This window comes from Plectropomus leopardus, chromosome 22 (assembly GCF_026936395.1).
Source record: "Plectropomus leopardus strain MGB_pleo_1.0 chromosome 22, ASM2693639v1, whole genome shotgun sequence".
NCBI lineage: Eukaryota > Metazoa > Chordata > Actinopteri > Perciformes > Serranidae > Plectropomus > Plectropomus leopardus.
Genome location: NC_142197.1, coordinates 5,294,460 through 5,314,386, shown reverse-complemented (window position 1 = coordinate 5,314,386; position 19,927 = coordinate 5,294,460). Strand labels below are relative to the sequence as shown.

Genomic DNA, 19,927 nt, shown 5'->3' with positions numbered 1-19,927 from the left:
AAAGAGTTAAGTAATTTTTGGGCTTCCAAGCGTGTGTTCCCATACACTAAACATACAGTGTGGTGATATAATACAGTACTGTATGTCTTCTCTGTTTGGTCTGCTGCATGTTAGGCATGTGAGCTTAAGCGTGCAGTGTTTTGTCTGTTCTGTGTGTGTGTGTGTGTGTGTGTGTGTGTGTGTGTGTGTGTGTGCGCGCGCAGTAATGATCAGCAGTGAAAGTGGCCCTCTGATACGTCAAGTCATTACTGCTCAAACACTGAGACGAAAAGACCACTTTGTTTGTTGTTGTTGTGTTTGTGCTCCTGTTCACCCCACATGGGGATTTTTGCGGTTCAGGGTGATTACACTGTCTGTTAGTTAGCCACAAAGCCAGCACACACACACACACACACACACACACACACACACACATAATGACATAGGGACAACTACAGGAGTGTTAGCAGCAATTAGTCCACAAAGGTCTGTTTACTAGGAGTACAAGGAGTACTATTCAGCCTGTAAAAGACAGCTGAGTGTTTGATGTGTACATTATTTCACGGTCACAGTCCTCACGGCTCAAGATTGCAACTGCAAAGAACTTACACTGACACACTTTGGTAACTGAGGATAGCTACTGGGGAAACGAAAGCGCTATCCTCGTCCTGTTTGGTTACCTGAAGGTCACTTTATTTGCGTCATAAATGGAGCCTTCATTTTCCAACCAAATTGTTCCTCATGACAGACAGAATTGCAAACTGGAAGCGAGACTAAAAGGGGGCCAATCCAAACACCAACAGTGTAACTGGGGGTGTAAATCACAAGTTTCATCAGATATTTCATATCTGTAAATATCCTCAGTGTCTTTTTTTCTTGGCTCCTTGCTGTGATGGTGATACCAACATGGCTTGAAAATTTCAAAAGAATATCTTAGAGATGACTATATGCATCGCTGTTTTCACTTTGCATCAACGATACTGGATTTAGATATATATTGTTCCAGATCGATGTATTGCTACAGCTCTAGTCATTAGTACTGCAGTCATTACATTATGCAATCAGTATTCACTATATTGAGTAAAAGCAAAAAACTGTATTTCCACTTGACTTAAATAAGTATTTCCCTGCTGGAAAGATGGCCATTTAATAAAATAAGGATGTCTCTGCAGTCGAAAGATGCAAATGCTTTTAAAATTGGTGCCACATAACCAGAAAAAAACAGAAAAATGAAATTTTTGCTCAAGAGGTAGAAATCCTACAACTACCAGAATGCACTGCACTGCACCAGACCAATCAGCGTTTTTTCTGAGTCCATTTTCTGTGCAGGAAGCAGTATGGTGCCTTCCTCCTGTTCACAAACTCACCATTACAGCTAAACAGGGCACTAAAATATGTCTCTAAGAACATTTTAGGACAGAAATGGGAAGAGCCATATCATAATCTTGAGTTTTATTTGATTCGCACTGCCTGTTTTTACCGTTTGATCAGATTTCGGTCTGAGTTTGAGACAGAGGGGGACAGGTGGGTCTGTCTCCTTGTCCACTTTTACGCTCTTTGCAGTGGCAGCATGGGTGGCGGGCATTACAAAAATGTGGAACCACGGTCTGTAGTTCAAACAACAGCCCAGCAGAGCCGGCGAAACTCCACTTAATGACTTGTTTTGCATCAATTTGCATCATCCGGCAGAGTTTCGCCGATGGGGAGGAGGGAAATCTGGGCACTTTTAGATAGAGGGAAGTTTACTACAGGCCATATACACATACTACTATGAAGTATAATTCTAACATTATATTGAAAATTAGATTTTTATGGATTACTGACAATTTTGATGTTACATAAAAAAAAGCTGCTTTTTATTTTTTGGAGAAGGCAAGTAATGAAGAAGTAAAAGCCTGTAAGTGATATGAAGTTTACACTTCTGTATGCTACGTCATGGCACTAGCTACAGGATTTAATGCTTTTATCTCTAGTTTTGTACACTTACTACTTGCTAACAAGCCAGTAACACCTGTTTATTAAGAATGGTCATAGAAATACTTAAAATGTCATCTGTCCCTCACAAAATAAAGTCTCTGGCTACAGTTTTGGATCTAAATATACCTTTCTGAATAAAAATAATTGCATATTTGTTCCTTTTTGGCAGAAAATTGGTGCCATTGTGAGAGACTAACATGACCTATCTAAGCTTCCAGAAACCGTCCTATCAGCTCTCAGCATCACATCGGTCTGTCTGCTGTGTCCTCTGAATGGACGAGTTTACATGGTTGCGTGTGTGCAGCTCTCAGTGTGTACATGTGTTAATTGTCCCGTATCACGGTATGGTAAACATGTGAGCGGGTTGAAATACCAGCTGTCTGGACTCCAGCCAGCTGCTGCTGCTGCCTTTTCCTCTTCTTCCTCAACATTTTTTTCTTTTCAGTGCCCCTCATTTCTCTCCGCTCTCTTCCACTTTTCCATTAATTACTTCTTCTTCATTTTTGTGATATGTGGCTCCTATTTCCCGGACCTCTCGTTTATGCAATTGCTCCCCCTATTAGTGTGATTGAAATGGTGTGTGTGGAATCAGTCATGTGTGTTCAGCTCCACATTGCAGGACTGATCTGGGGTCAGGTCAGGCGGAGAACATGTTGTATCCTACAGCATGTGGATGTGTTTAACTCTGTGCTCGGTGCAGTGTGTGAATCACACACCGTGGGAAACACAAGCAGGAATCGGTGTGTGTTTTTGTGCATTTGCGGTTATTTTCTACGCCGGTGAGTGTGTGTCTACCTCTGCGATGGTTGTATAACAGTGTGTGTGTCCGTCCTACATTACAGTTGCACGGTGTAACGCAAACAAATAAAGAGCTTCCTCAGATGCCTTGCTCCCCCCTCCCTCCCTCCTCTCCTTCAATCATTATCCAGCATGCATGGCATTCCAGCTCACAGGAATGACAAGGAGATTGTTATTGTGCTCTCAGCGCTGCATACTTGCACTCTTCTCATACACACACACACACTCGTAAACGCGCGCACACACACACACAGGCTTTTCAGACCAGAGGCCCGTTCTTGTTTCCAGTGATGAAGCCAAACAATCAATCTCCATTCACTAATTTTCAGGCGAGGGAGTACGAGAGAGAAAGAGATGGAGTGAGAGGGGGAAAGGCAGAGAGTGAGTCACAGAAAAAAGGAGAGAGAGAAGAAGAAATGGAGAGTGTGAAACCTTAGAGGAAGCCCCAACATGCTTGTCCTCACGTGGGAACCTTTCCTCCGCATCACACTGACCTCTTTGTTCCTCCAATTCGTCCATCTCTACCTCTGCCGATCATTTTGCTTGTTGCTAATGAGCTCTCTGTCTCTGTCTCTCTCTCTCTGTCTCTCTCTCTGTCTCTCTCTCTCTCCCAGGTCCATGGGAAGTGTGTGTGCAGACACAACACTGCAGGTGATCACTGCGAGCGCTGCTCTCCTCTCTACAACGACCGACCCTGGCAGCCCGCTGACGGACTGACGGGTGCTCCACACGAATGTCGAAGTGAGTCAAATAAACACATTTGCACCTTTTCCACTTCAAAACTTCACAAAATCATCACTCATCCTGCTTTTTTAGCACTTTCGGTCAAAGTTCCTAAAGTTAACGTCCCCCACGACTCAAACATGTGTTTTTCTTAAAGGAAAACACCACCACAGGAAAGTTCACTCAACATTTGTGAGCTACTCTCTCTTAACCCTTTGGTCCCGCTTTAATATAACACAAACTCGTATCCCACTGCGCACAAAATACGCCTTTCACTGAGCAATATGTTGATAGATAACTGCCACATTGGGTGCCTAAAAGTGTAATATTGCTTAACTGAAAATTGGTCTTGAGTGGTCTGCAGTCTCGCCTAGGTATCACACCATCCACCATCTCCTCGTCCTCTCCATGACACTCAGCTCTGATCTCAAAATGCCTCACCAAAGTTATTTTAGAATTAGAGCTTCTCATAGAAAATGAACAAATAAAAATAGACCAGACATCAGCCCTGTTTTTTATCTAACTCTGGAGTGACTGACATACCTCTCCTTGTTGCTGATGTGTTGGTTTCTTCCCTTTCACACCAGAGTGTAAGTGTAACGGACACGCTCAGAGCTGCCGCTTCGACTGGACGGCGTGGCGTGAGTCCGGCCAGCGCAGCGGAGGCGTGTGCGACTGTCTGCACAACACAGAGGGACGTCAGTGTCAGAAATGCAAAGCCGGCTTCTACAGAGACCCCCAGAGGCCACAGACAGCCCCCGACTCCTGCAAACGTAAGATACACATGCCAACACACCAGGTACATTTTTCTACACGTTTAGGAACAACGTGGCTTTTCAGTTGACAGTACAGCAGCAGCAGCATGGTTTATTGTTGGCATTATTTGGTTATAATTAATCAGTTTAAAGGTGCAAAATTGCCAAAAACTAATGACAAAGTTTGCTTGGTGTTGCATTTGGCAGCAGTCATTCTGAGGCAGCTACACTACATATTAAATCAACTAATTTAAGTTGTGTGAATGTAGATTTTTCTTATTTTATGGCATAAAACCTGATAATGGTAGCTACTCGCTCTTCCTGCATAAAAAGTGGCACATGAAGGGGCAAGTGGCAGAAGAAATGAAAGGTTGATCATTTCGACCTCTTTAAAGCGTGCAAGAAAAAATCTTACAAACAAAGTTTCCTTTCAATTTTTCAAATGTTTGGATTCTGTTTATTATTGTAAAATGTGAACAAGGGTTGTTTTACTGTTCATTTGTAGAAAGCATATGAAAAAATCTTTAGGACGCAGTGACATACCTGTTTGTCAGTGACATTTAGGTGTCAAGAAGTTTTTTTTAAAGTAAAATAGAGAATAAAGGTAAGGCAAAATTACTCATATCTGAACAAAAACTTACAGCAGATGATTTATATCTTATATTTAATTAAACTGACCACATAATTTATCTTCCCTGAGGGGCGATTGCTCATCTTGGGCCCAAAAAGCTGTTTTTGGATGTGAAACGACTTCAGGAATTTGCTTTGTTCATCGTAGACACAGGGATGTTGCCATGCCCTCTTTGTTTGCAGACCGCGACGTGTAGAACACACTGTAAAAATGTCATATAGCGTAATTAATCACACCGGTGTTGACAAAATGTTGCTGGCGTAAATCATAACATCAACCTCATACACACCACACTGGCACGGCGCTCTCATTCTCACAAGGAATGCTGAGGACAGCGATCACAAGCCGGGACGTGCTGCATAACGCTGATACCTGATGGGCACCTGGTCCTGTGAGTGTGTCTGTGTGTGTGTGTGTGTGTGTGTGTGTGTGACTGAGACACCATGCTCCAGCCAACGCTTACACCATAGTTAATCATCAGATGGTAGCATTCCTTCGTCTTGACTAAAAGCTCCACACACACACCCCTGTGTGTCCATCTCAGGCTTGTTTTGCTATTTTTTCATGTCTGACTCAGAGCTCGAGTAGCCTCAGGGTAACCATCGGTAACAGTGTGTGAGGGTCCTCTGTGTGTGTGTGTGTGTGTGTGTGTGTGTGTGTGTGTGTGTGTGTGTGTGTGTGTGTGTGTGTGGGTGGCGTGCTGCCCTGCGGTGATGAGACAAGTCTTAAGTAAACACGCGATAGTCATCCATAAACACAGAGCAGTGGCTACATTCCCCGTCTGATTATGTGTCAGATTTGACCCAGTGAGCTCAGTCCTGCAGGTATGCTGCTGGACTCACACACCATCACTACATGAGCGCGTGTGTGTGTGTGTGTGTGTGTGTGTGTGTGTGTGTGTGTGTGTGTGTGTTCACGTTGGCACAAATATTGAATTTAAAACTGTCAAAATGCACCAAACCATTCAAAAACATCTAGGGGGGATTAGGAGAATTTGTTGGCTATCAGCCCGGCTGTATCACTGAGAGTTGGGGTGTGTGACCGAAATATTTTTAAGAAAATGTTCTCATAAGCATTTTCGTGATGTTTTCTTTTGCGCCTCCAGTATGGTAAGCCCCTGAGATGGTGAACATGGCAAACATTATAATAGCATCAGCTTGTTAGCATGTAGCTCATGATACAGCCTCACAGGATCTGCTCGCATGACAAAGTCTAGTTTTTCTCCATAAATCTTGTCACAATCACACAGCGTGTACACCCTCCAGCATAAATACTTTCACTAATGACTTTTTACTTCTCAGTTTAAGCTTAGCAGTTTAGTTTGAGGCTGTTAGCACGACTCTATGCAGGATCTTCTTTTTGACAAGGGGTTTCCAACATGATACAGCCTTATTGTTCTTTAGCATATTATTAGTGTTTTCGTTGACGTCTCTGTTAAGGTCATAAAAAATTGATGCTTTTATCAAACAGACAGATTGCATTTCAGTGATTGGGTCGGGTGTCGTGCGTGTTTTTTGTTTGCACCTGAAAACTCACCTGCGGTTGTAACAAGAGGCCGGGGGACTAATGATCCTCACTGACGGCTGATGGGTAGAAAAAAGGAGCGACGGCGTGCTCTGGAGAACCCCCGAGACGAAGGTGCAGGTTGCGAAATCCCGCTGACAATGGAGGAATTTCCCTCCATCGTGAGGAACATTTTTTTCATACCATGGCTCCGAGGGGCCCTGGAAAGAAAACACTCCTGTCAAGCTCGTACACACCAAAAGTCTTTAGCAGGGGGGAAAGTTGCAGCGTGTTTATATACAGAATGTGTGTGTGAGGGGAGTTTGCTGTCTGCGCTGGTCGCTCAGGCAGGTGTCTCGTCATGTCTCATGAAGTTTTCATTGTCAGAGGTCCTTAAGATTTCAGTCACACACACACTTTTACACACACACGAGGCCTTGTGTTGTGTGACCTCCTGCAAATGCTCATAAATTCTCACGCTGATATGTAAATACACACGCTTACCAAACACATCGTCACACGTGTTTCGGTTTTACATGGGACCTGGGTGGTGCTGTAATCTGGGTTGATTATTAATGAGTGGAGGCTGCTCACTAAACAATAGTGTAGATAAGAGCCTGATACACACGCACACACACACCTACACACACACACGCACATGATGGACAACACAGTGTTTGTATGTCTTTTGTGTGCAATTCTATGAAGTCTGTAAATGTGATATCTTTATGATTTTATTGACATGGCACAGCTCGGCCTCATGATACGGTTTATCTTATCCTTTAGTGTCCCAGCTGATTGGTCAAATTAACGCGGGAGCTCAGGAGGGTTGATGTGACATCTAACACTGTCTCATAGGACGAAGACACAGTTGTGCTTCATCCGTAATTTGGAAAGTCAAATGTGGGAAACATGTCATTCAGAAAAAAATCTCATATAAAACACAGGCAGACATAAATCATATATCAGTACAACAAACAATGTAATAAAAATAAACATGCTTCTGGGGTGAAGTCTTCATGAAGATATTGAATTTACAAAAATAATATAAAGTAGAAAAAACGCAGATTCTCACATTTTATGTATGTTGGAAGCTGTGAATGTTTGGTATTTTTGCTTGATGAAATATTTAATTAATAACTGATCATTTCATTGCTGGAAATGTAGTATTTTCTATTGAACAACTATTCAGTTAATCTGCAAATTGTTTTGGCATTATTTAATTCTTAACCATCTTCATGCTGAGTCCTTTTTGTCAGAAACCAAGTAAAAACATGTTACCGTCTAAGACAAGACGGAGACCTTCAAAAAGTGGTCTTGAGACCGATCTCAAAACCAAGACAGATCTTATACAGTGGTACAACATGATAATATGTCAGTTTTGTCTGTACAGCTTATTTTGTTGCTCCCAAGGGGCAGAAAATGTAATAAAACACTCAACATGTGAGTGCTCTAAATAGTCTTGTTTATGTTTAATCATCAAATTTGTTAAATTCTGACTAAAAAATATGTGTTCTGTAAATCCACTAATTGGCTTTATCATGTTTTCAATTATTACACCACAATTCAGGAATACTTTAAAAGGTTTGCAAATATAAATAATATAATGTCATATTATTTCTGACCTCTTTGCATTTAAACTGCCATTGTACTAATATAATAGCTAAAAAAAAACACAATGCTGAAAAACAGTCCAGGAGCAGTGATACTCAACTTATGGCCCACGGGCCAAATATGGCCAACAGTAGGGTGTCAAATGGCCTGGTATTATTAAAGTTTGTTTTTTAACCCTTTAACACCTGGATCACTATCACTTTCCTAGTGCTGCATTCGAACTGTCATTGTTCATGTCATGAACATTTTAACCACTGAAACCTGAGAAAATTGATTTCTTTAAAAAACACAGGACAAAGCACGATGAGCAGCTTGAGAAGAAACGTGCCAACTGCAAAAAAATTGTAAAAAGTGACAAAAAATGACATGAAAATTACCTAGGGAAGACTATAAAAAAACAACAACTATGGGACATTGTGGAGAAAACTATATATAGAGTAATTATCTTAATTCTATTGTTTTTAATTATGCAACAGAAAAAAAATTAAATAAAAAAAAATATAAAATGTATTTTATTCTAGCATGTTCTTGAGGTCATTTCCTTTTTATTGTTTTTTTTTTTGTTCTTACTTTTTAAGCATATTTTCTGGTAATTTTCATGCTTCTAAATTTTGGGGCATTTCTTCCTAAGTTGCTCCTCATCCTCTTCTCGTGTTTTCGAAAGAAATAAAGCCAAATGCTTTACTTTTGCTTAATTGCTTAGGTTTCAAAGGGTTAACTGCATTGCTTCTGGCCTCCTGTCATTTTGCAAAAGTGGCCTCCAGGCAGAGCATGAGTATCCTTGCCCCTCAGGTCTCAGTTTCTACAGAAAAATGGCAATTTCATTGACTCATTTGATACAGTCGAAAGCTCCAGAACAGCCATTAAATGGACCTTGATTTGAAATTTTCAAGGTCAAGAATGAACTTTAAACCTCAGTCTATTATAGAGGTGTTTTGCTTAAAGCGTGCACTCTTGTGAATGCGTTTATTTGTTTACAGTCGACTGTGTGAGCAGTCATGTGAACACCATATCATGAGCTCTGTTTTGAGAAAACAAAACCTCCAGAACAACTACTACAGCGTTTTTTCTCCTATAATCTGTAGTCAAACATAGTGAGAGTGCAGGCAGACAGGCAGGCCTCTGGGTGTACAGTGAGCAGTCAGTAAGAGTCGTTTACTGCCAGTCGAGCTTCAAGCATCATTAAACAGCAGAGAAATGGCTCCAAACTACACCCCCTCGTTGTTTCTCCCTCCTCGTCTTCTGCCTCTCCTTCACCACGCCCCCCCCCGTCCTCCCCGTCTGCCCCCCGACATAGGGACAGATTTATGGGGGAGGTCTGACACCTCGTCCCGTAAAGGCTCCGGGTCTCTGTGTTGATAACAGCAGAGAGACGGCGGACAGTAGTTTTCTCAGACTGCCAGTGGAAACAGGGCGTGTGTGTACGAGTATATTGTTTTTGGAGGTTGTTTAAAGAACACCCTATCAGCACACAATTAGAGGGGACATGAGGGAGGGAGAAAGCTGGAGGTGCGTGTGTGTGTGTGTGTGTGTGTGTGTGTGTGTGTGTGTGTGTGTGTGTGTGTGTGTGTGTGTGTCTCTGTGTGTGTGTGTTTATGATAAGAAAAAGAGTGAGGCCTTTGTGTTACGAGCTCCTTCAACAATACCAGACAGACAAATAGAACAACTGATGAATGATGAAACACTTAAGTTCTGGTAATAAATTGTAACGTGCAGGTCAGCAGACTGTCAGCTGAAAAGACCTTTAGACTCAGCGCTTCCTGACTTTTTTTGTTTACTTATGTATATTTGTAATCTTAATTTGTCATGTTTTATTATTTCTTTAGATTATTGTTGTAACTTTAATCTGTTGCTAGGTTTTATCAACCCTCCGTGGCCATTGTTCACTACTTTCTAAAAAAAAACTTATTCCACAGTATTATTATATATTCACTGTGTTTTTTGCATTTTATTTTGTTGTTTTATTGCTGCCTTGTTTCTATCTGTTGCTTTTCCAAAAAGCACTTTGCAGCCTTGTTAAGAAAAGTGCCATATAAACACAGTACATTTACAAGAATTACCCGCTCATGATTACGTGGGTTTGGACGAATTCTGGGGCATTTATTTTCTTCGATATACCTACGAACAGTGATTGAGAACAGCCTGTTCTCAGCTACCTAAAAAGGAAAAACAGCCAAAAAAGAACTGTTAAAAAAAATCTGTAAGCTTTGGGGTTTCCTCTCACAAAAAAGGGTGTTGCTGGGTCTCCTTTAACCAACCACCTCCATTTGTGACCTACATCACATAAAGCTCAGAATAATCAAAATGTCAAAATAAAACATGTAATATCTTCAAATCTAAATTTCACTATTTTGCTGTTTTGTCTTTTTCTCTCTCCCAGCATGCAGCTGTCACCCGTTGGGCTCTATGCCCTTCCACCTGGCCGACGGCTCACTCTGCGACCCCTCCAACGGAAACTGCATCTGTAAGCCTGGAGTAGGTGGAGCCCACTGTGACAGATGCATGGTGGGATACTGGGGCTTCCACGACTATGGCTGCCGTCCATGTGACTGTGCAGGAGACTGTGATCCGTTTACTGGAGACTGTATGTCTGGGTGAGTTAGAAAAAAACCAACTTCTATCCTTTCAGACATCAAACTCAGAGTATATGCAGATGACGAGTGCCTTTCTCATACCATAGCTTTCTTTTTCCAAAATGTAAAATCTGTGTACCACTCTACATAAAATTTCTTGGTATCATTATTGTGTAAGGCGACATAAGGAGAGAAGATTGTTGTAGTGCTTAAACTGAGTCCGAGGCCTGCCATGACTGACTGACTGAATGTAACTGACAGCAGAAGCTCTGAACTTTATGTTAACACTAACATTTTGACCTGAATTTGGTTCTGGGGTCACAGGATTCATCCTCTGGGGGCCACGATTATCTAGAGAAAATTTCACGAAGGTTTAGGCATTATGGACCAAATAAACCAAACCAACAAAACATTTTACATCACCTCAAGTTGCCTGTGTCTCAGCCAGAAGGTTGCACTTGAACACACCACATAGACTACAGCCAACTGAAACACACAACCTGTGCCTGCAAGAGAAGAAATAACTCACCACACCAGCAGATGGCGATCATCTGTAATCGCCATTCAAAAAGGGAAACCAGAAGACTATAATGGCACTGTCTAGCCAGTTAGCACGTTAACAACACAACCCAGTGTGAAAACAACAAATTATATTTACTGTACACTAATTCAACAGAAAACAGAAAACAGGCGACAAATGCGAATAGTGCAAGACACACCTCAAAAACTAGAGCGACAGATGCTCACCAAAAGCCCAACACTACCGTCGGTGTCGACTTGGTGTGTCAGGGCCCTTAATTGTAAAATCACATTCTATTGTATATATAAAGGAAATATAGAAAAGGTAAAGGGAGGCTTCAAAATGACCAAAAATACATCTTCTGGTTACCATGAATATCTATCCCAGCCAGCAGTTATTGAAATATTCTGCTCTGGACAGATGAAACTTTATCAAATATCATAATGGTTGCATTAACAGTGCTGATGATCTGTGTATGGTGTTGTCCCATGGTTTTTTTTTCATTTTTAAATCTCCAGCAAAAATATGGTCTGTTTAACATGTGTTTAGTCCAGATTCAAATGTACATTTCTGTGTTTATGCTGATGTTGTGATTCGTGTGTGTGCAGCTCTGATCTGGACCTTTACAACTTAGAGGTCAACTCCAGCGAGCCGGTGAGGATCTTCAGAGCAGACGAACTCTTCTCTGCCCTCCACTACTCAGGTGAGATACTGAGTGTGTGTGTGTGTGTGTGTGTGTGTGTGTGTGTGTGTTAGTCATCCTCCTCCACAGTCCAGTGACCAAGCATTAATGGTTAAGTAATGAAAGTCTTCATAGGGCTCTACAAGGACATGGAACAAAGATGTGTGTGTGTCTGTGTGTGTGTGTGTGTGTGTGTGTGTGTGTGTGTGTGTGAGTGTGTGTGTGCGTGTGCGTATGGATAGTTTCCAAGTGTCCCTTCTCTTAGACCCCCCTCACCACCATGTAACTGCAGCTTTCATAGGCACATTCCTGACCGGACACACACCCTGCACTTGCATTCTTAGGACGCCATGCACAGTATCTGAGACCACACACACACACACACACACACACACACACACACACACACACACACACACACACACACACACACACACACCAGTTACAAATATTAATCTGTACCTGTCTCCTGCAGAGAAGTGTGAGTGCAAAGAGCAAGCCCTGACCAACAGTAAACTCTTCTGCACCATGAATTATGCATACGGTAAGGCTTTTCCGGAAAGCATTTTTTTTCTATTCCTTTCATTTTCATCATCTTTCTATTTTCTTTCTGAATAGATTCAAAGTAATATTTCTAATATTTGTGTCTCTTCCTGACTCTCAGTGCTGAAGGTGAAAGTGCTCTCGGCCCACGATAAGGGCTCCCACGCCGAGGTGGAGGTCAAAGTTCAGAAGGTGCTCAGTCAGAACACCAAGGTGAAGATACAGCGGGGTCGGGTCACGCTTTACCCCGAGTCCTGGACTGCACGAGGCTGCACCTGCCCCATCCTCAACCCAGGTCAGACTAACACTCTGCTATGATTGATGTTTAGGAAAGTGCATAGAGCCTGTTTATACCTGGTGGTTACATGCATCTTGGGAGACTGAATCACAAGTGGACAGCACTTAATACAAGTGTAAAAGACGACCAAAACATAGTGATCTGATTAGTCAAACCACTTGCCTAGGTGGTCTGGGACACATTTCAACACATACGTAAACAGTAATATGTCTGATTGTCCTTGACAAGGACCGGACAGAATAACATGCTATTAATGGTGGACATGGTGGGGTTTTTGGATGAAGTTTTGCGTTACCGTCCATTGTTTTGCTCTTTTGAAACACTAACATGATTAGTGAGCTGCTAGTGAGAGTGTTGATGTAATAACAGTGTGGGGTAGACTTGGGTTGCGAAATTGGTACTTTTAAGTGTACCAAATGAATAATGTCTCCGCTGCCATTTACCGATTCACGTTAAATCCGTCAGCGCCAAATAGTACATTTGGGCTAGAACGCTAGGTTCAGACAGAAGGCGAAAGTGTCACGAAGCAAAGTGCTCATTAGTCTACTATGTCAATCCTGCAGCTTGTTCAAAAATTAAGTTATTGATATTACAGAGAAAGCAAAGTACCGAAATATGGTATTGTCATCATGGGTATGGGCACTGAATCCCAGGTACATAAATATGGATATGGATATGAAAGGTGCTTAACCATCCTGTGCAGGGCCCTTTGACCCGCTAGTGGAAGTGACAAAAGCAGTAATCGAAATACAAGTAGTCAGCTGGAGATGTATGATAGATGCAGGTGTCAAGAGTGTTGGAATTACTGAAATGCAGCAAAAACCAGGTATAAACAGGCTCATAAATTACTCAAAACTTCCAGAATAAAAAACAAAAAACAAAATAATGGTCCTTTTAAGGGATTTGTGGTCAATAACAAAAATTCAACAGTTTCTAACAAACACATCCCAGCTTTCTGAAAAGGAAGCTTTTCTGAAGCTTTGCACAAAGGCCAGTAATGCTGCAATGCATCAAAGCTGCTTTGAGAATAATTTGATAAGTCTTCAAAATTGAATGAGGTTTTTAAAACTGAAACAAGTTTCTTTGACCTCTTTTCTCAGGGGTGGAGTACCTTGTGGCAGGCCACTCGGACCGTAAGCAGGGCCGCCTCCTGGTCAACATGAAGAGCTTCGTCAAGCCTTGGAAAGCCAGCTTGGGCCGCAAAGTCCTCATGTTGCTTAAGAAAGACTGCAACTGGTAGACGGCCACTTAAAACGCTGGAGGACAGACGGACACATGGACAGCAATGCCGTGGATATTTTTTGTCCTCCAGATGTGGAATTATTGAACCGCACAGGTGTGGAAGCAGGTTTTTGGGGGATGAACTCGGATGACGGAAACCCCCTTTATTTCTCTGCTGTCCTCCAATGAAAGCTGCACCAGCTAAAATTACACGGGACATTATTTTATTAAGACATATCAAGTCTCGCACATTCCTTTGTAGGATTTCTTTTGCTGCTGTGGCTCAAGAAAATGAGGAATTCAGCGCTTTGGCCAAGGGCTTTCTATTCTGAGTGACTCCCTCCAGACACGTTGAGATACATTAAAACACACACACACACAAAAATGAATCTCCTCCTCTCTGCAGCACTTTAGCCTAAGATGGACTGAGGGAATACGGACACACAAGGAGAGGAAGACATAACACACACACACTAGATGACCCCCTGACATAGACTGTGGATGGAGCATGTCCATTCTCTATCACAGTGGACGCACACACAGGCAGCAGTGTGGGAGTGTGTGTGCTGCTGACATAATGTGCAAAGCACCCAGAGTGACGCTAAACAAGCCATACAAGCCACTACAGGTGGATAAATCTTAGCCAGTCCAGGTGTGCCTGTGTTGAAATCAGAGTGAATGGGTTTTACCCCGAACGTGAATGTATTTGCCTGTTGTGTGTGTGTGGGTGTGTGTGGGTGTGTGTGTGTGTGTGTGTGTGTGTGTGTGTGTGTGAGAGAGAGAGACAGGAAGTGTTTGAATGCAGAGGTATATTACGAGCACAGTCCAGATTCAGTCCAGCTCTTAAGCTTTTCTGTAGGTTTGTGTACACTTTCAAAACCAGCCGTTCCAATGTTTATGATACAGCGTCATGTATATTGATTCATCTCATATTACACTTAATGCAGAAAATCCTTGTTATTCCTTCCTTTGTGCTCTTGTACAGTATTATTTGTATATATCTATATAAATATTATGTTCATCTTTCTCCGTCTGTTTAATTGTTTTTGTAAGTGCTAATATTAAAGGATAAGTACAACTTTGGTGGTATTTTCACAGTTTCGGCAGTTACTGCTGATATCGTGGCAGTTTAGAGGAAGCATAAAACCATCTATTGGAGAATCTATCGCCGTGCTTCCTGAAATGTTATCGCCAGAGAAGTCGCAGAACATCACGCAATGGAAAAACAGTCACCTCGCCATTGGGTTTTATTGACATTTCAAATATACAGTTTAAATTTTGCTTAAATCTGTAATGGAAACCCACCAATCGACATGGTCTCTATAGTAATAGTAGTGGTTTCTGTAGTATTCTATGGTATAAATCACTGTTTCAACAAATAATTCCCACTAAAATTGTGGCATTTTATAAATAAAAACACATAAAACAACACAATCAAACCGACAGTCAGTGTTGCATATCAAGTAACTTAATAATAGGCTTGTTAGCCAACAGTCGTCTGTTGTAGGTGACAGATTAGCTCGCTAGCGGTCATGCTACCTCGACTAGACCTGCATGACCTTCACTTTGCAGGCGCAACAGCACATAGTGATTTTACAGGTCAATTTCATTTTCTCTTCGTTTGTTTAAAAACGGTCTGACTGCTTGTCGTTCTTTTTAGCAGTGTTGCTTCGTTCCTGTATGTCAGTGATTAACCCGCTGAGTAACAGCCCGTTCTTATTCCCAATGCATCAAACATCACGCTCCTCTGCGTGTGGTGTCGATGTCACGTTTTAGCATTTTAACGAGATGCACCAGACTTTTAAGAAATTCCATCGTAAATCCATTTGTGGAAATACTTGAAAGTAATAGCGTCTGCGAGTCTGCGTGTGAGGTGGATGGATTAAACAAAACCGGACTGTCACTTGTGAAACAAAAAGTCAACATTGTTTTAATGTAACGTTACGCAGTTTGTATGATCATCTTGCACTGACGTCACTTATGTGAGGTATTTACATCCCGTAAAGTCACAGAGACGCTGAAGGCTGCCCGCTATGAGACAACGAGTGGTGTGACATAGCATCTGTATTTAACAACCTAGGAATGAGAACGCCTTATGAGTAACAACATAAAAAAACAACAACAACAAACAACCTCTACATTTAAATTACAGCGATTTCCTGCTTATTGAAAACATGTTGCTGAGCAGAACTCTTCCCAGAAACATTCACACGAACCTCAACTCTCAACAACCGTTGATATAACTGCCCAGGCCTTGAAATACTTCACATAAATTGGACCAAAATATCCTTATCACCCCGCTCTCTTTCTCACACACACACTCTCTCTCCGTGTCCCCTCAGATTAAGTCATCCATCACTCTCGCTCCCAAAACACTCTCCCCTACATTCACACAGTGCCACAGAATGTAGACCATAACAGAGAGGCCGGGGCGAGCACACACACTCTGTTTGGGTTTAGGCGGCCTGCGTGTTTTCCACCGCCCCCTCGCCCACTCGCCGTGACGTGGTTTGCCGAGAGGTGTGGACACATTCCTGGCGCGTCGAGCAGCGCTCCGCGGCAGGCCGGGTCAAAGGTCGTTCACCTGTCTGCCGGCTTTGCCTCCTCAACGAGAGGTGAGCGGAGGTGGATGTTTTTTCGCAGCCGTGGCCCGGATAGCCTCTTGTACCCACGTTTCCTCATTCACGGCCCATTCACAGATTAGTGGCAGAGGGGTCACGGCTCCTCCTCGTTTCTGCCAAGCTGTTTCCAGACAGCAGGGGAAGGGGTGAACGAGTGCATACAGGAAGAGGAATGTGACTGGAAGGAATGCCTCGGTGCCAGTGCTGGAAGTAACTACAGAGGCTGACCGTTGCGTCGCCTTATGTCGCCTGTGTATGTCGGCCAAAAGTTGCACTTGGACACACCACAAAGACTACAGCCGACGAACAACCGGCAAGTGTGTTCGGCGCCTGCGTGAGAAAAATAACTGAAGTCTGTATTTGTCATTCAAAAAGGAAAACAGGAAATCTGACACATTGAAATTAAGATGCTAGTTAGCCAGTTAGCACACGACAACCCAATGTTGAAAGGACATATTATATTTACTGTGCACAAGGGAATAATAACCCAAACAATTACATACTGTTTATACGAAAGAGCTCAATTGCTGAAAAAAATCTTACCCAATATAACAGCTTTGTTTGGATTTCACACCTTTTTGACTTTAGTCATTTGTCTACTTTGCTCACTTACGTGTCTCCAGTCTTACGCTGAGCTTAACTGCCAATCACAGTGATTTCATTCAACTCTGCAGCCAAAGAACATGCTGAATTAGCTGAAAAACGGCCGACAAGGGCCAGCTAGTGCCAACAGTGCAGGACACACCACAACGACTGCGGAGACAGGCGCTCAATGATGGCTCGACACTGATCAATGGACGATCGTCGGTTGGTGTGTCAGGGCCCTTAGAGGGTGCCTTAGCTCAGAAACACTGGATTTACTGTTTATTGTTATAGCAATCTCCAGCTCCACTGCCTAACCTCATCATCATCATCATCATCATCATCATCATCATCATCATCATCATCATCATCATCATTTCTATTCACATGTCAAAGAAATAGTGATACAGAATAGAATACAACCACAATACAATCGAAAAATCTGGGTCTTTTTAGTGGCACATCACAACATTTTTGCCACAGAACCTGCACAATTTTAACAGACCTGTCCTTGTTTTTCCAGCATTTTTGTGCCACCAGAAGCGAGTGTTTTAAGCCAAAACATAATAGTTTTCTTCCCATAACCAAGCGGTTTTTAAGCCTAAACCTAACCACATAAACCACAGCATCACTAAGAAGTTTCAGTGTATCGTCTACAAAAATATTTACAAAATATGACATATTCATGGTTTGCAGAAACGAACAATACAAACATTTCTCTCTGGTGATCAGGTCACAGAGGAAGAAGGTGTTTGATGTAGTGGGAACTGGCCTCGAAGCGTAGACACAACAGGGAGCCACAAACAGATGAACTGCTGCAGCTGAACATGGACCTCCTCTCTCTCTCTCTCTCGCTCTCTCTCTCAGTGTCTCTCTTGCTCGCTCGCCCCCTCTCATTGTCCCCAGATTGACTGGCCATTCTCAGCCTGTGATGGAGATGTCCTGTGGGGGGTTGCATGGTGTGGGAAACTAGTTGATGAATGAGTGTTTGGCATGCTTGCACAGATGCATAGTTTGCTCCACTATATGTGTGTGTGTGTGTGTTATTGTAGTAATGGCGAATACATGCATGTGTGTGCATACGAGTGTGTGCGCCTGTATGAACACAATGCCCCACTTGTGTTGCTATAGAATGGAGTTATGGCCTTTGTCCCGTCAGCATTCTTGCGTTGCTATTGGCCGCCGAGTGCATGGCAGCTCCCGCAGGCTCGGGGACAATAACCCCCCCCCACCTTCCCCTCCTCTCGCTGGGAGTCACAATGCCCCTCTTCGGCAGCACCCATTGCCCTGAGACAGACGCCCCAAAACTGGCCTGCTATGGGTGTAACAGCAGCACCCAGAGGTCCCGCAGAAGGCAGAGGGAGGGGAATAAAATATGGAAAGAGAGGATTTCTTCTGGTGAGAGGAAGTGTGTGCTGGATAAGTGAGTCATGTGGTCAGTATTATCCCATCAGCTGTGATTCACTTACAGAGGAAATGAGAAGATTACGGCAATACAGCAGTCATGACCAAAGTCCGGCCAAGGGCCAACTGTGGCCCTCAGACCGATTTTAAACAGCCCTTGGCTTATTTTTCAGAATATACTATATGATTAACGCAATATTGGTTAATCACACAAGATGGCAGGACAAACATACAGTTTGTAGACATGCACCGAGTAGGAACTATGTAGGCAAAAGTAATGTGTTGTCATAAACAGACAGTAAAGAAGCAAACTACAATTCCCTAACACCAGATATTTCATACAAAGGTGGTCATGACAAGGAAGCCTTAAGTCGACAATAAGGGCTGCTACTTTCAGGAGAGGTAGAAAGTTGAATACTTTTTTAATTTAAAGATGAAACTGTTCCGTTTGTGTTATTTATATGTAATTTTTTAAAACAGCCCATATTAGGGGCTGGCGATATGGGTGATATTTTTGCAATAATTCTATTCTTGATGATATGATCTTTAAGTGGCTGTACCAGGCTGAGTTTTCAAGCTAGAGTGATGAGTTATTTTCTTCCACCTGGACCTCTAACCTCTATCATTTCTCTTCTACTCTTTCTGCAGTAACTTGTGTCATTTAGCGCCGATCATCAGAAGAAATAACTGTTGCTATGTTAATAATGACCGTCCTACATTCACATGTTGTTTTGCGTGCTCACGATGAGAGGAGCCACTGACTAAGTTTTCTCTAAGTACTAAGTTGCTAAAAGAGTCTGAAAAGTCAGAGGCTGTTCCACTCGACTAAAGTCGCTCCCCTTCTTGTAACTTGCTGGTAGTAGTTTTGCTTTCAGCCATGTGCAATGGTATGACATCACTATGTAAAAAAGTTGAAATATTGCCAATATTACGACATGAATTTTTCTTACCAAATTAAAAATCACACTGGTATTATTGTGAACGATACGATATGGCACATAACCCATATGATGCGAGAGGCAGCTGGCCCCCAGGTATTTTTACATGATATAATCTGGCCCCTATTCAAAAAAAGACTGAAACTCCTTCACCTGAAAGTATCCAGCTCTGTCCTCAGAAACCATCCACACTCTTTTTTTTTTTTTTTTTTTTACTTAATTGCACATGAAAACACACACATGCATGCACACACGCATCAGGAATGTTTCTGTCCCTGAAGATCATCGGAGCAAGCCAGAACAGGGAGGACGATGTTGACATAGCAGAGTGATTGAGACGCTACTGCTGATTATTTTACAGCCATAAAAAAAAACAAGGGCCTGATGTCATCGAGTCATTATGGACGAAACCCACACATCAACGTGCCAACAAGCAAACAATTTGGGAGAAAAAAAAAAACAGGCCCTCATGACAACTCTTCAAAAAACAGATTAGACATCAGAAGCTGCCAGCAGTAACATTCAGCAACCAGAGCAGGAAGGCTGCAAAATCTGAGAGCAGAAA

At 42.5% G+C, this 19,927-nt stretch overlaps 2 protein-coding genes across 2 annotated transcripts in view; one reads left to right on the top strand and one right to left on the bottom strand.

Moving 5' to 3' along the window:
• The window catches only part of ntn4 (netrin 4), a 29,412-nt gene extending 14,569 nt beyond the window's left edge, over positions 1-14,843 (top strand). Inside the window, exons 4-10 of the mRNA XM_042511394.2 lie at positions 3,369-3,495; positions 4,065-4,250; positions 10,361-10,574; positions 11,682-11,776; positions 12,231-12,299; positions 12,420-12,593; positions 13,697-14,843. Coding sequence (XP_042367328.2) covers positions 3,369-3,495; positions 4,065-4,250; positions 10,361-10,574; positions 11,682-11,776; positions 12,231-12,299; positions 12,420-12,593; positions 13,697-13,836 — 1,005 coding nt within the window. The 3' untranslated portion in view covers positions 13,837-14,843. The remainder of the gene's footprint in view (positions 1-3,368; positions 3,496-4,064; positions 4,251-10,360; positions 10,575-11,681; positions 11,777-12,230; positions 12,300-12,419; positions 12,594-13,696) is intronic.
• Positions 1-19,927, bottom strand: part of LOC148185850 (uncharacterized) — a 42,078-nt gene that overhangs the window by 19,432 nt on the left and 2,719 nt on the right. The window contains exon 2 of the mRNA XM_088072709.1: positions 6,400-6,587. Within this exon, the coding sequence (XP_087928835.1) occupies positions 6,400-6,587 (188 nt within the window). The remainder of the gene's footprint in view (positions 1-6,399; positions 6,588-19,927) is intronic.